The 13,905-nt window shown below is 41.2% G+C and overlaps 1 protein-coding gene across 6 annotated transcripts in view; it reads left to right on the forward strand.

Annotated features, from left to right (window-relative positions):
• CHCHD6 (coiled-coil-helix-coiled-coil-helix domain containing 6) overlaps window positions 1-13,905 on the forward strand; it is a 115,640-nt gene that overhangs the window by 51,504 nt on the left and 50,231 nt on the right. For all 6 annotated transcript variants that reach the window (XR_006165985.1, XM_042799794.1, XM_042799790.1 and 3 more), the window contains one exon: window positions 10,856-10,926. Coding sequence is in view for 5 of the 6 variants with exons in the window: in XM_042799794.1 (XP_042655728.1) it covers window positions 10,856-10,926 (71 nt within the window). In the remaining variant the exon portion in view is untranslated. The remainder of the gene's footprint in view (window positions 1-10,855; window positions 10,927-13,905) is intronic.

Raw genomic sequence — 13,905 nt, forward strand, 5'->3', positions numbered from 1 at the left:
GGAGTTGAACCCTGACAAGTATGAAGAGGAGGGGTTTGCCCTGGTAGGTATTCACCACTGGAGTAGCCATCAGATAACAGATGCTGCCCCATGCAGAGGGCAGTGGCAGCAAGGAACAGTTACAGAGCCAGAAAACACAGAGAGGCCACTTAATCTGTGCCAGTTTCCAAGAGGCCACAGAGGAGCGAGAGATGGGAGAAGGAAATGCAGGAGCTAAGATAAAACTCTCAGCCTCTGATTTGAGAAGACTTGTAATAACTAGGTTATTTTACAAGAAGAGCCAGGTTTTCTTTTCCTTCCCAATTACTGCATTTCAGCTCTTTTTTTAAAAAAAGAGGCTTAATTCCTTCTCCTTCCTTCTCCCTCCACATTCTTCTGAACAGAAGCCAAATTTTTGCTTACATAATTTCAAGCTGCAAGGTTGCTGTGAGCTTACATGCCTGGGTCAGTTGAGGAGCACCTGGATTCCCCCCTGCCCAAGGTGTCTTATGATGTATTGGATGATATACAGAAATCATCTAATTTGCCCTGACATGCAGCAAACCTTGTACTATCTGGACAGTGGTTCTTGAAACAGAGAAGACTCATACAGGCATGTAAAAATGCTGTATTGTGTGTCCGCCTGGGCATGCATATGAATTTTTTAACTTAATTTTTTTATAATAGTTACATATACCACAAAATTTCCTTTGGCTGTTTAGGGAATTAAGTGTAGTATATGAGACCTTTCACCTTTAGGTCATTTGTTGAGATACGGCTTCCGTTAGCAGCAGCAAAAAGCCATTACTTCCTGATGGCTAATCACTCATTCGTGTGGCACCAAGATAAGACACTAGTGTCCCAGTGAGGGACACAGAGTTTGTCCTTGCTAGCTCAAAACAGGACAGTGCTGGGTTATAAGTCTGTTTTGTGTTCACTCATTCTGTGGAGAGAGGATTCGGCTCCAGTGTTTGTGGTGGTTTTTCTCCCTCCTATTGTTCCCCAGCAAAAGTATAGTTCTGTCCCTTCTTTGTGTTCCTGTTGTCTGATATCTGAGCCCAAGCTGTCCCCAGTTGAAGGGCTAGTATTTTTCGTTTGGTCTTGTGGAGTAGATACAGGTGAAAAACTGATGACTGTTTTTATGAGCCTGAAAAAAATCCACCTTTAACACTGTTTCTGAAGCCTTTTTTTGTTACAAAGTTTATCAGCTACAGCAACAACCCCCCTATAATTACAATGTTTATACCAAAATATTTCTCTTGGAGCTTTAAGCCTACTTTTATTTCTTCGACCTTTAGTCCCAAAGTCAAGGTCTATTGTTGTTTGCATATAGTACTCCTTACTTTTAGAGACAGTGTTTAGATATTAAATTATGACAATAGATTTAGTTTGCATCTACAGGTGTATGGTACACCATACATGTGACATTATTCCATTTATGTTCCTGAGATGCCTTTGCAGCAAGACTTTATGAGATTTTTCTGGTTTAATGTTAATAAAGTAATTATTCCTATTATTCTGTAATGGGCTAAAAGTGAGAAATGCCTTGTTCCCTTTCCTCTGCCTGAATTCTGTAATGAAAGTACAGTACTAAGCTGGTGGTGACCAAAAGCTATTGAAGGCTGCGGGTGACATTGCGCACCAGGGTTGTGACAGTCATCGACTGAAGGAGTGGTCTCTGCTGGAATATGGGAATGAAGCATTTGTGTGGCTGCCTCTGCTCTCTGTGGGTGTTTGATTTTCATGTTAATACTTATGTCTCAATAGCCCTGCTGTGAAAATGCCTCTCTCCGCCTGATTGGTGGTCTGTGGTCCTTCTGGGCTTGTCTTTAGAGACTTCACAAGCTCTTTGCCAGCTACAGAGATGCCTCTTCAATGCCTTGTCCTCTTTAGAGGAGGCAAAACTACTCTGTTAAAAAACGTGTGAAAAAGAAGATCACTAAAAGCAGAGAGAATGAGACTGTCAAATGATGGAAAGGAAATTGCTTTACAAATATTTTCTGATTTCTTTCTTATCCCTTTTACCATCCTTTCTCCTTTGTCCTCCTTGGCTTTTTTATCTTAGGATAAACATTGTATTTATTTTCTGTTTATTGTGTGGAGAATTTCAATCTATTTTGAATAGCAAAATAAATATAAAAAGATACTGGTGTTCTTTTCTCTGGCATAACTGATGCCTTGCAGGGAGAACTGGAGGTTACCTGACAGTCCTATTGTAAAGGCAGGCCAAAAGAATCTGTGTTAATCTATTTTCTTTTTCTTGTTATCAGTGTTTCATTTTATATTTTACTTTCCTTTTAAAGTAATAATCAATACTTCTTGGTAGAAATAGCCTAATAACTTTTTTTTGCCAGATGTGAAATAAATGTACCGTTGCTTTATAATGTTTGTCCAAGTATTACTAATAAAGGGGAATAACAAGTTATCCTTGTAAAACTGCTTTTGAGCTGTGGAGCTGGGAACTTTTTCCAGGTTTTCATTAACTGAGGTTTCTAGCTCACTGGAAGATAAGTGAACATTGTCCTCATTTAAAAAGTGAGACCCTAATGCTTAAGGTTAGTATTTTCTATAATAGCTTTTGTTACTTCACTTTTTCGCTGTCCAGGTATGGTATATTTCTTCAGTTGTGCTGATTACCTATATCTTGAGCTTGAAGTTTTGAATAATGAGCTCCTGAGCATCTCCAGACAGAGCCACGAGCCAGCGGGCACTTCTGAAAGTATGGATTTGTCTGTGTCATTAACTGTGTACAGTGACCTGTAAAGTCCTAGCGGTCTTTTTGGCTGTAATCATTAAACCAGCCTCTCCTACAGGATAAAATGGGAAGAGAAGCTGCAAGCGTAGTGAGAGAACCCTGACTGAAAATACAAATATCTGCAGAAAATGCTCTGGGAATAATAATAATAAAGAAAAAGTATGGTGGGCAAAATAAATTGCTGCTGATATAATTTTTCTTCCTTTCCCAAGTTTGCCTGGAGTATGGCAGTTTTTCTCCCTTTGATAAATAAATGCAAAGATGCGAATCACTGCCAAAAACTGTCACATTTCTGGAACTTTCAGCCCCTGATTATTCACATTAAGCCTCCCCCCCCAGCAGTACAGTATTCTGAATATGTACACCCACCATTCTGTCAGATCTGTGCAGTCTGCGTCTGGTTCATCTTCTGTGTCTTTGATGTGCTCCATAACGTAGGCAAAGAGAGGTCTGATAGTCTCTCTAAAAACCTGACAGTTTGTGTGACAATCTGTCCACGAATCCACAGGCTCCTTGTCAACCAAATGAGCCTTTGAATATCAGAGGTTTTCGGAACAGTGCTTGCAGCGTTGCATATGCACTAAAGGGAGAGTACAACAGGCTTCCTTGTAACCTGAGAGATGTCTGCATTTTTCCTTAATCATTCCAGGGACATCTCATCATTGCTTGTTGGCTGCTTCTCAGCCCCGCACATGTCGGGGTTATTTAGCAAAGCTTGATTTACTGGAAACTGCACATGGAGAATAATTTGCAGTTGGGGGTAGAGGAAAAACCCTGGGAGGGAGTGGAACTTGCAGGCTTCGGTATACTTCTGTTTCTTGGTGTTTTTTTTTGTTTGTTTGTTTCTTATGGTGACTCTCTTCCTTGCATTCCATTTTCCCACACAAGTGCATGGATGTGATGCGTTTTCTTCAGTGTTCTCCAGTCCTCTAGCACATCCCGCTGCCTTGGGTCCCTCCTAGTCTGGCTTCCTCTGGGAATCCAGTGGATTGCATTCCTTAGCTACCTGTTGTAGAAAAGGATGGGGTCATGATAACTGCAGCGTGCCTGTCTGAGGTGGTGGGAGTTCTGTTGGAAGCTATGTCAAATAATGAATTTGGCATGATGGCATCAAACCTTAGCTGTAATGTTCCTCCCATCCTGAAATAAGCTCCTGTGATGGGCCTGACAGGGGAGCGTACTTAATATCTTTTTAAATGTATGACAAGTACCTCATGACTGCCAATTTTCTGTTGTGTTTTTATATATATTATTTTTTTCTTTTTTCCCTCTGAAGTGCTGGTCAGCCTCCTAGTGAAACTTTCAGCTGCATACCTTGGCACTCCTGATATTCTGGCAATTCCCTTCTTTTTCTCTTCTCCTCTTCCCTTAACACTGATTCTCTTCACACCTGTCAGTCTTTTGCACACTGCCCAGTTGTTAGAGGCAGTGCCCTGTGATCTGGGAGTTCATCTTGGTTGTGTGATGGATCGGCTGGTAGGACCCCGGTATCAGTACAGGACTAGCTGTGCAGCTGCCCAGCATGGGTGCCGGGATTTAGCAGGCATTGCCATGCCCTTAAAGTCATGGACACTGCGTTATCTGTGCAGGTCAGCCAGGTGCAGGACTTCTCTGAAGCAAATGCTGAAAACCCTTGATGTTTAATCAATGCCCAGGAAGCCTGTTTACCTGCACTTGTCAAGTATAATTGATTCGGGCATTTACTGTGAATTCCTCACCTAAGACTTCTTGCTCCTATATTAAATTTCCAGCTAGGAGGAGAGCAGAGTGATACTCTCCTACAACAGTTTCAGCGTTAATCTGGGCCTTTCACGTTGCTATTGCTGTCCTTGTCAGAAAGCCTGGCTTGCCTGCTGGCATTTTATGGCCTTTCTCTTTGAAGGTGCTTTTACTTTCTAGAGTTTGTGTTTAAAGAATTACTAATGCTTTATTTTCAGTCTTTCAGAACAGTGTGCTTTAAAACAACCTCACAGAAATGTAGTGTTTAAATCTTTCTGGGTTTTTTTTTTTTTTTTTTTGCTCCTTCTTCCCCTTTTAATTGCCTTTGTAGTAATAATTTCTTTGTTGCTGGCTGTCTTTCTGACTTGAAGATAACATGAAGCTTTTCTGCATGTTCCCAGTTGAGGCACTTGCAACTCTTCAGAGAAGTTCTTTTTGTGGGGTACCTGTTTTAACTGGACTGTTCCGAGGGTACCTTCATAGAGACAGTCTGACTCTGGTGTGCAATCTCAGTCTGGGTATGTAAACCTGTTTTCACCCAGATGGGGTGTCTTGGTGTGGGACCTGGTTCTGGGAAGTCCTGTGGTGTGTAGCTATGTTTGATTCACTGTGTGCTTTAGGGGCTGTAGCTTAACCTTTTTGTGCCAAGCTTGTTATCCATAGGATAAACCCAGCTGTGGTCCTTCTCCACAGCAGTGGCCTCCCTTAGGTTTTATGGAGGTTGGTATTTTGTGGGATTTTATCTTTGAGAAGCTGCCTAGATATGCTACAAAATTAATATTTTGCTTTCAACTCAGGATAATATTGCAGTCGTGAGAAGATCTGTTCAAACAGGAATATATTTCTGCCCTGTGACTAGTCTAACTTTCCTGTGTTGTTACTGTGGACATTGCTCTTTTTCTATCTTCTCTGAATCTTAATCCAAAATTTATGATCTCACAGCTTATTGCTGAAGGAAAGAATAGAATGACACAAATTCAATGCTCTCATTTCATTATTGGTCTCAGCGGGAGGAGTGGATGAACCCACACATGAACAGCAAACAACAGAGCTGTGTTTAGAAGTTGGCTTTGGCTGAAAAAAATCTTTTTTCTCTATCAGCAAGCTGTTTGTAGTTGCTTGCATCTTTCCTCTATTACCTTTTGAGAAAAAAACATTTGAATTGCATGAAAGCAGTTTAACCCTTGGCTTCTATGCTCTCATGATATGCTTTATATGCATATTTTTCTTCCTTGTTAATCAGCTTCTATATGTGTGTGCACTTGTGCTTGACAGAAAGGAGAAAATGTGAATGATGTCTTTTAGCTAAATGCTAGCTGATACCAACAAACAGGCTGAGCAGAAACTCAAGAGGAGTGAGCTCAGGAGGTGAAGAAATTGCTTCTTGTAGTGTGTCCTGAAATTTCCAAACTCCCTGTTTTGGGCCAAAGCTGATAGCAGTGATTGATTGTATAGGTTGATTTTAACAGATCCAAAGGGTCGTCCAGTGAACAGATCGGTTCGGCTCATCTGCCTCTGTACCTGCGGGAGGGGTGCAGTTGGATGGGGTAATTTTTCAAATCTGTTAGGAGCCATTTGCACGTGACTTCTGAGAGATGAGGATGAGCAACCTGATTTATAGTGCGTGTGAGCTGGCGACCCAGTGAGGTGTGCGGTGCCCGAGTGTGCCCTTGCTTCCCCTAGGCACTGCTGTAAGCAAAGGCGGTTCCTGAAGCCTGCACTAACCTAAATTTTTCTGTAGCTTCCCACTGTTCCTCGTGGCAGCAGCTGTATCCAGGAGCTGTATCCAGGGCACATGAGTGTTCCCCGGTCCCCAAGTGTGTGCAGGCAGGCGACAGTCGTGCTGTTTTGCCAGGACGGTGTGCGCTCTTATTTTTGGCTTCAGAAGCAGCTGGAAGCAGGAATTGGAACGCTGACATTTGCTACATGAGGAGTAACCTCTGCTTTCCTTTCCCCTCTCTCTCCCAAATCTGTGGCGCTTCCTACTCGGGGGGCACATCCACACCCCCCCTCCCAGAGCTGCCTCTCGTGCTCCTTTCAGCGGTTTGCTGGAAGCGCGGTCATCAGGAGAGGGGATCGAAGCAACGCGTCTGTCAGGTGCGAGGCAGATTGTACCATCTAATCCCCCGGCTGTCGTCTGCAGCATTTGTCAGGGCCTCCGCTGGCCGGCTCCATTTCATCAGAGGTATCACTAGCATTCATCTAGGCTGGCAGCATTTCAACAGCTGTTAATCCTCTTTGTATCTTTAAGCACTGTGACCACTGACAAGCTTCTATACTCTGAGGTGTCAAAATATCTCAAGATAGCTGTGGTGATGGTGGTTGGGTTTTGTTTCTTTTTTCTTTTTTTTTTTTTTTTAATCCAAACACCTTCTGATCTATTGACCCAGACTGAACCTGATGGAGAATTCTGTGTCCCAGTGTCAGGTTTTTGCTGCTGCTGCTTGATGTTCACAAGGAATTTTGCCTGAAGTCTGATTAATTTCTAGTTCCTCACGCTTGCATTGCTTGGTTTTCTGTTTTACATGTTACCACAAGTAGTGCATGTTTCACTGAAGTTGTAAGGAATGTGGTTTAATGTCAACGTGAGAATGAGCTGGCAGTGTTTTCTCTATATGCTTCAATTACTTTCCCTCCTGAAATAACCCTGAGAATTCTGTCTTCTGCTACATTGTTTTCTTACTTTCTTCACTATATGTTGTGGAAAGGTCCTGGGCAGCGTAGCGAGGTGTAGTAGTGAGTGTTGGAGTTTCTCTGCATGTTTGGAGCCAAGGAGGAATGTTGAATTAAATTTACTCCAAATTTAGCTCTGAGTTTTAAAATTGATTCCCTTTGGAAGGGGAATTTTTAGTGCAAGGGTGTTTTGGGAAGAGTGAGGAGCAAGATTATAGCAGTAAATCTGTTGTAGAGAAGCAGTAGGGTAAAGGAAAGTGGTTCTGTTGATCTTTAGGCGCTAGTTATGTATTTTTATAACTTCTTGGTGTTTTTATTATTTGCTACGAACCATCATTTAATAGCAGGGGAAAATCTTTCAAACTAACATTTTTTTGTTTAGTTTGTTTGTCCTCTCTGGAGAGCGCTCTTCCCATATGACAAAGCTCTGATGTTCTGAAGTTGGCTCCCCTAAGGCTCAGCTTTATTGAGAGAAGTGAAACATTTTAGGTGGTTCATTCATTCTTTCCATGTCTGTTGTTATTTGAGCCCTTATGGTGTCCTTTGGTCATGTTTTTAAACTTATTTCTGCAACTAACACTGCCAGAAGCTTTATTTAATAATAGTTGAGGTCTCATGTTCAACTTTTTCTTTGTGAGCTGCCATTTTATCTCAAGCATCAAATATTGTGAGAGTAAATTAAAAGCAGTGTTGATGCCTTGTAATTTTGTGTTGAATGTTCTCGTTTACTGTGGAACTGAATATTGTTTTATGAAGCTAAAGGACTTCACTAAGACGATGAGCAGCTCAGACTTTGTTTCAAGTGCAAATGCCACAGGTTGATGCTGCTGAGTAGCCCCTGTGTGTGGGTGTCGCTGCTGAAGTCGTTGGAGGTGCACAGGTGGTTCCTGACTTGGTTTCTCATTTTCAACCTTATAATAAAGTCCTAGATTTTTGTAGGACATTGGAAGGTTATTCCCTGCCACAGTGTGGTAGGTAAAATACTGAAACTGAAGCAGATCTTGCATCTGAAGTTGAATAGATGAGGATACTTGGAAAATTATTGTCTGTGAGGAGAAGCCCCAAATCACAGAAGCTGCCATGACTGCCCGTGCTGAAAGGACTGTCTGTTACCCACTGAGCCCATTTGTTGCTCATTTAGTGTTTAGGACAAAAGTGAACCACACGTTCCCAAGGTAGGAGAGGGCCTAGAGGCCAAGGAAAACCTGTTTAACAAGTCTGCTTGTTGAACTAACTTCGGCTTAAATGGTAAAACTCCATTTTTCTTACTTGGGTAAGCATTTAAAGATACTGATTCATAGCACTGGAAATACTGCTTCATTGGCTTTTAGGGATTTTGGTGGAGAGGGGGGAAGAAGGTGGCAGAGAGATCAGATCCAAGGGCAAGAGGTCCAGTTGGATCACATGCAAAGATGCTTCCTTTTAATTTTTAAAACTCAGCAGCTTTCATCATCAGGTTGAAGGTCTTCTGTGCCCCTCCTTGATCTTTGCATTGTGCCATGTTTCTTGTGGTTTCTTTGAGGCCAGATCTCTCCTTTCCCTCACCAAAGTTCTTGCCTCTCTGTTCAGGATCTCACTTGTCTGCTTATATCAGCTTTAGGATCCAGAGCTATTTCATACTGGTTTCTTTCCCAGCTATTTTTGTCCATGTTTGTAGTTGATGATGTTGCAGATGGGTCTGACCATAGTACTGGGAAGTTGAACTCTCTCTCTAATAAACTAGGCAAGGTTGTGCCCCAACCACTTTAATCGACAATGCATCCAGTAAATGAATCTGTTGGCTATTTTTTCTTTCTTTAGGTAGGTTAAATGCCAGCCTCATGCTGGGTCTCACGTACAACATATTTGTTCCTGTTTTCCTCTCCTGCTGCTGTTTCACTGCAGAGTGCTGCAGGCTAATAGTATCTGATGGGGCTACTTCCTATTGCCTGAAAAATGTTTAATTTTACTACCTTGCTTTCTCTCTTTCCCACTTTCTCTCATTTTGATCTCTCAAATCCAGTCCCTTTGAGAAATCAGACAGTATGAAATAAAAAAATTGCTTGGGTAGTAATTGGAGAAACGGTGAGACTTATGAAACCCATGGAGATAATGCTTATATCTACTTATTCACATTATTTAATTTTTAATGGCAAATTTAATTAATGAAGCACAGGTCTTGTGGTTTCATGTGTGAATAAAGAACAGCAGGGAGCTGAGAGCCATGAGGTCTGTTTACAGGACAGAGAAAAAGGCTCCATTAAAAGCTGAACTTTTCATTATAGGAAGGAGTATATGGGTTTAATAGCATAGAAGTTTGACCATTATATAACAAGTAAGTAAATGAAAACTTTAATGACAATTTGCTGGCAAAATGCATTTTGAAGTGGTTACTCATCCATGATTTCTCAGTTTAAGTCTGTCTCCTAGGTCAAAGTTTGGAAAAGCAAAGTCTGTTCTGTGGGTTTTTTGGTATGTGACATAAATTCAGGCACCAGAGATAAAATGCTTAAATATAGCACCTTGAAGCCTGGGCTCTGAAAACCTGTATAAACCTTCCAATTAGCTAAGCTTCACACAACTTCAGTGATACAGGCAGCTGTTATCCTTCGCTTGCAGATGGAAAATGGTGACTTGCCCAAGATTGCACAAGTGGCAGAACCGCTAATAGAACTTGAGTTATATCTGTCCTTTCCTTTTTCTAACCACTGAACAATATGTGTCGTCTCATCATGCGCAGGACCACAGCTGCATTTATGGGAAAATAAATGAAGAAGGGCAAGAATAGTATTCTATATAAAATGACCAAATTTGGGGAGAGATGAGATAGCAGCTAGAACCAGCTCTAAATGAATAGCTGTCCTCGCTTTCAAAACCATTTTGTCACTTTTTTGATTGATTATTGCATATTTTCTACATGTGCCTTTTCAGACTAAGGGCCTTGCAGATGAGCTTTGAGTGAGGCAATTGCAGCTATTTCAGTATAAAGTCCAGAGGCTTTGCCTAAAGCAGCTTTATCAGCAGTTTAGTGACACAAGACCTTGCAGTGAAGTCGCTGGGGGTGCGCAGCCATTCCCTTCTGCTGTTTGTGCTTGGGAGGCTTGTAAGTGCAGCCAGGAGGAGGAATTCATCCTCTGTGTTCAGTGGCTGAGCAGTTGTGAACTAAAACTTTCTGTGCAAGCTCAGGAGAATTTAATGCAAACCTCTTAAGCCCTGCAGCAAGACACTCCAGACTCTGTTTGGCAGTGCCTTAACTGATACCTGATATGCCTCCCTATGTTGTTAAAAGGGAAACAGGCTGCATAATTTTCTTTTAAAGAATAAGTAACATAAGTAGACGCACTGAAATGTAAAATGGATTTTCCAGTGCTAGCAGCCAATTTTGATACTTTCACGTCAGTAACTTACCAAGATCCTTCACAGCAATTAATGAAAGAGAACAAAACACAACCTAACTCAAAATAACTTGGTGCTGTGGTTACATGGAATAATCAAAGCAGATGGTTGGTTGTTAGCAACCTTTTCCCCCTCTTCCCCTTCACAAACGTGAAACACGGAATGGAGGACGTGTTATGGCCTTGATGCATTTTGCTGAAAATCAACTTTTATACATTTTTTTTTGTGTTCTTTGAGCTGAATATGCTCTTCATTGTTGGAAATAGTTATTAGTTATAGAAGATAACTTTGTGATGGGTTAAGATCTAAAATGCCTTTGATTTGTAGACCTGAGCATTATATTCTTTGTTTCAGAACGCAGAGATCTACAAGCTGACATCTGAGCAGTACCAGGAGGCAGCCACGAAGGCAGAGGAGTGGATAAAGTGAGGAGATATTTTTGTTCTTTTCAGCAGTTCCAGTTGCATTTCATAATGCTCTGTGTGTAGCTTGTGGGTATTTCTGTAAATGGCATGTGAAGTTATCTACTGTCAGGTATTTAGGGGGCTGAGAAGTTGGAAGCTAGCATCCCCTCTTTCTGTGTCAAGCTTGACAGAATTTCGTATAAAGTTGTTTGATCTTGAAAGGGAGAATGAGGGAGAAGACATGGACTTAGAAAATTCACATTAGATAAGAATATTTACTAGGATTTTCAAAATGGAAATGGAACATGTTTAATCGGCTCCAACTTTGACCCAGTGTATTTAACCTACACATTGCAGCATCGGGTTAGTGCATGGGAGCAGGGGGAATGGCACCGCTTCTAAAGTTTTCATTGTCCAGGGAAGAAAAAGGTAAACAGTATAAATCTTAGCCCTGTAAATTTCAATCAAACCAGAGCTGTAATTATCATGAATGTTTTCTTAGAATGGGTGCAGTGATTTTTCTGGCCTTTTTTATTGGCCTTGGCACAATTAGTGGACCTTTAATGTTGTCATTTTACCATGAGCTTATTTAGTGTCTAAATTGCACTTTTATTTGCCAGTAGTGCTACACAGCTTATTGTTCCACATTCACTAACAGCTGTCCAAGAAAAAATATTTTCTATAATTCTTTAATATTAATGAGTCCAAAGCAATTACACTGTCAAGAGCAGCACTCGGATCTCAGTTGGGTAAACAGTTGGCCAACATGCAGTAAACTGGAGTAGCAACATATGTAGTCCAGTTGGGTCCAGTCCAGACTGTATGATACTTAATTGCATAAATAGATAATATAGTAGTGATGAATATGTTAGTGGGGTGTGCAGTATATTGTGCTGTCTTTATTTAAAATCATATTTGGCTGCCAAAGCATCACATAACCTGTTGTAATTTCACATTTTTGTTTGGACAGTCAAGCAATAAGTTGCTAAAGAAGCCAAAACAGGGCAGCTAACACATTGCGTACATTTTCATGCAGTTTTCCATAGTAGAATTCTAAATTCTGTTTTTAAATAAAATTTTTAAAATTCATAGGATATAAAGTTCTGACAGTCTTTGATCAGTTCAGTCTTTTCCTGGATTTGCTTCTGCAGATGTGTGATTAGTTGTTGGGAACACAGGTAGCAATGATTTATCCTTGTGACTTTGTAAAGGAAGAGATTATGACCTTGAACTATGTTCTTTACTTGCTATTACAGACTGTAACTAACCTATTTTTTATAGTAGTCCTAAATTTGGTTCCTGAAATTTCAGTTCCATTTGGTCTCTTCTGTTTCTTGTGGAGATAAAGACTGGTAATGTAGGAAACTCAGGAATGCAACCTTTTTTCATAAAGGTGAGTGGCTGAGACCAATGCAAATGCTAATGACTTCTTTCAAGATTCAGAAAGTGTGTTTATGGTCTCTTAGGGGTTCCTTCCCTTTTTTTTTGAACCTTCATCATCTGCCAGTCCCTGGCTTCTGGCCTTATTGTGCATTGCCCTTCTATTTGATGGCCATATGAACTTGAGCCATCATAAAGGAACAGATTCCTTAGGCTGTCTTCCTTGCAGCCAAAAGAGTTGCCTTCCCTAATATGAATTTTGTGTGAAAAGACAACGTAGCTGGTGCCTTGAGAAGGGACAAGCTGTGTGGCACTAGTGGAACTGAGGGAAAAGGTAAACTTCATACTTTATATTTCTTTAAGTTAGAAATTGCCAGCAATAGCCAGGATTGCACTGAGCGGCATGTTGGAGTGCGCCATCTGGGATTGATAATGCCTTTTGATAATTGTACACGCAGGAAGAATCATTGCTTTATCCCATCAGCCTGCAGTGTACACATCCCTTACAGCAGTATGCAGTGATACTTTTTGGGATTGTTGCCTCAGTGTACAACACGCTGTACAAACACTCTTTAAGAGTGCACATGCATCGTGTGTGGGTCATAAGGCTGGGACAGGGTCAGGTAAACTGCCTGTATACATTGGGATTCATGCTTAATTGGTAGGACTTGAAGTCTGCATGTTGTGAGGTCCTCTTGTTAGGTGTTGTATGTTCAAGTCTTTCTACAGCCTGTTTATGGCAATAAATTACAAGATCCTGTGACTTCAGTGGGAAGAATAGTTTGCGCATCCTGTTTTGCACTTTCATACTAGACATACAAGTGCAGTAAGCGCTAAGATAGGTAAGACTGATTTATACAGATCTAGTAGCTTGGTTGGCAGGAATAAACTGACACTCCAACAAAATTACATGAACTGGAATATAGCCGAAGTATGAATGAAGCACAGGTCTGCCTGTTTCCAGTGCTGGACTATGACAGCTCCAGTAACAAAGGAAACTAGGAGTGTCACTTTTTCCATCTGCATAGGAGATCTCCTTCCTGTAGTTTCTTTTCCCTAGCTTATATTATCCCTGTTTCACTGTGAGGTCTTCGACTTGCCCTTGGCACTTGTGCCCTTTGAGACCAGTCTACCTTGTATTTGTTGTCTTCAGCCATTGTGTATCAGCATAGCTGATGGAGGAAGACAGGAATAGAGCTGTGGCTCTTTCCACAGTAAGTACTCTGTTTTTGGAAATCCATGTTGAAACAAAGATAAGAAATATCTGAAATAAAACCCCAATGTTTTCTTGGCACTTACTGACTTTTGTAATTCTGTTATCAACACTGACAGCTCTGCACGAGTGGTCAAGTGTTCCATGGACTATTTCCTCAGTGATTATCAAGCATTGCAGGATTTAGGAATATTGTACAAGTTTTCCACCAGTGACCCTTCACAGCATGCCTGTGAGTTAGGTAAACCTTCCTATCTCCCTTTGTATAGAAACATAAGTGAAGTGCTTAGTGCTGACCTTCATATTAAATCACTGACATGGTTGTTAGCTCTTGGTTTCTACTTCAAGGTGGGACGCTAGGCTTGATGCCTGCGTGGCCTGACCCGTGCAAGGGACTTCATTCCTCA

This window comes from Tyto alba, unplaced genomic scaffold, assembly GCF_018691265.1.
Source record: "Tyto alba isolate M040663 unplaced genomic scaffold, T.alba_DEE_v4.0 Super-Scaffold_3, whole genome shotgun sequence".
Taxonomy (NCBI): Eukaryota; Metazoa; Chordata; class Aves; order Strigiformes; family Tytonidae; genus Tyto; species Tyto alba.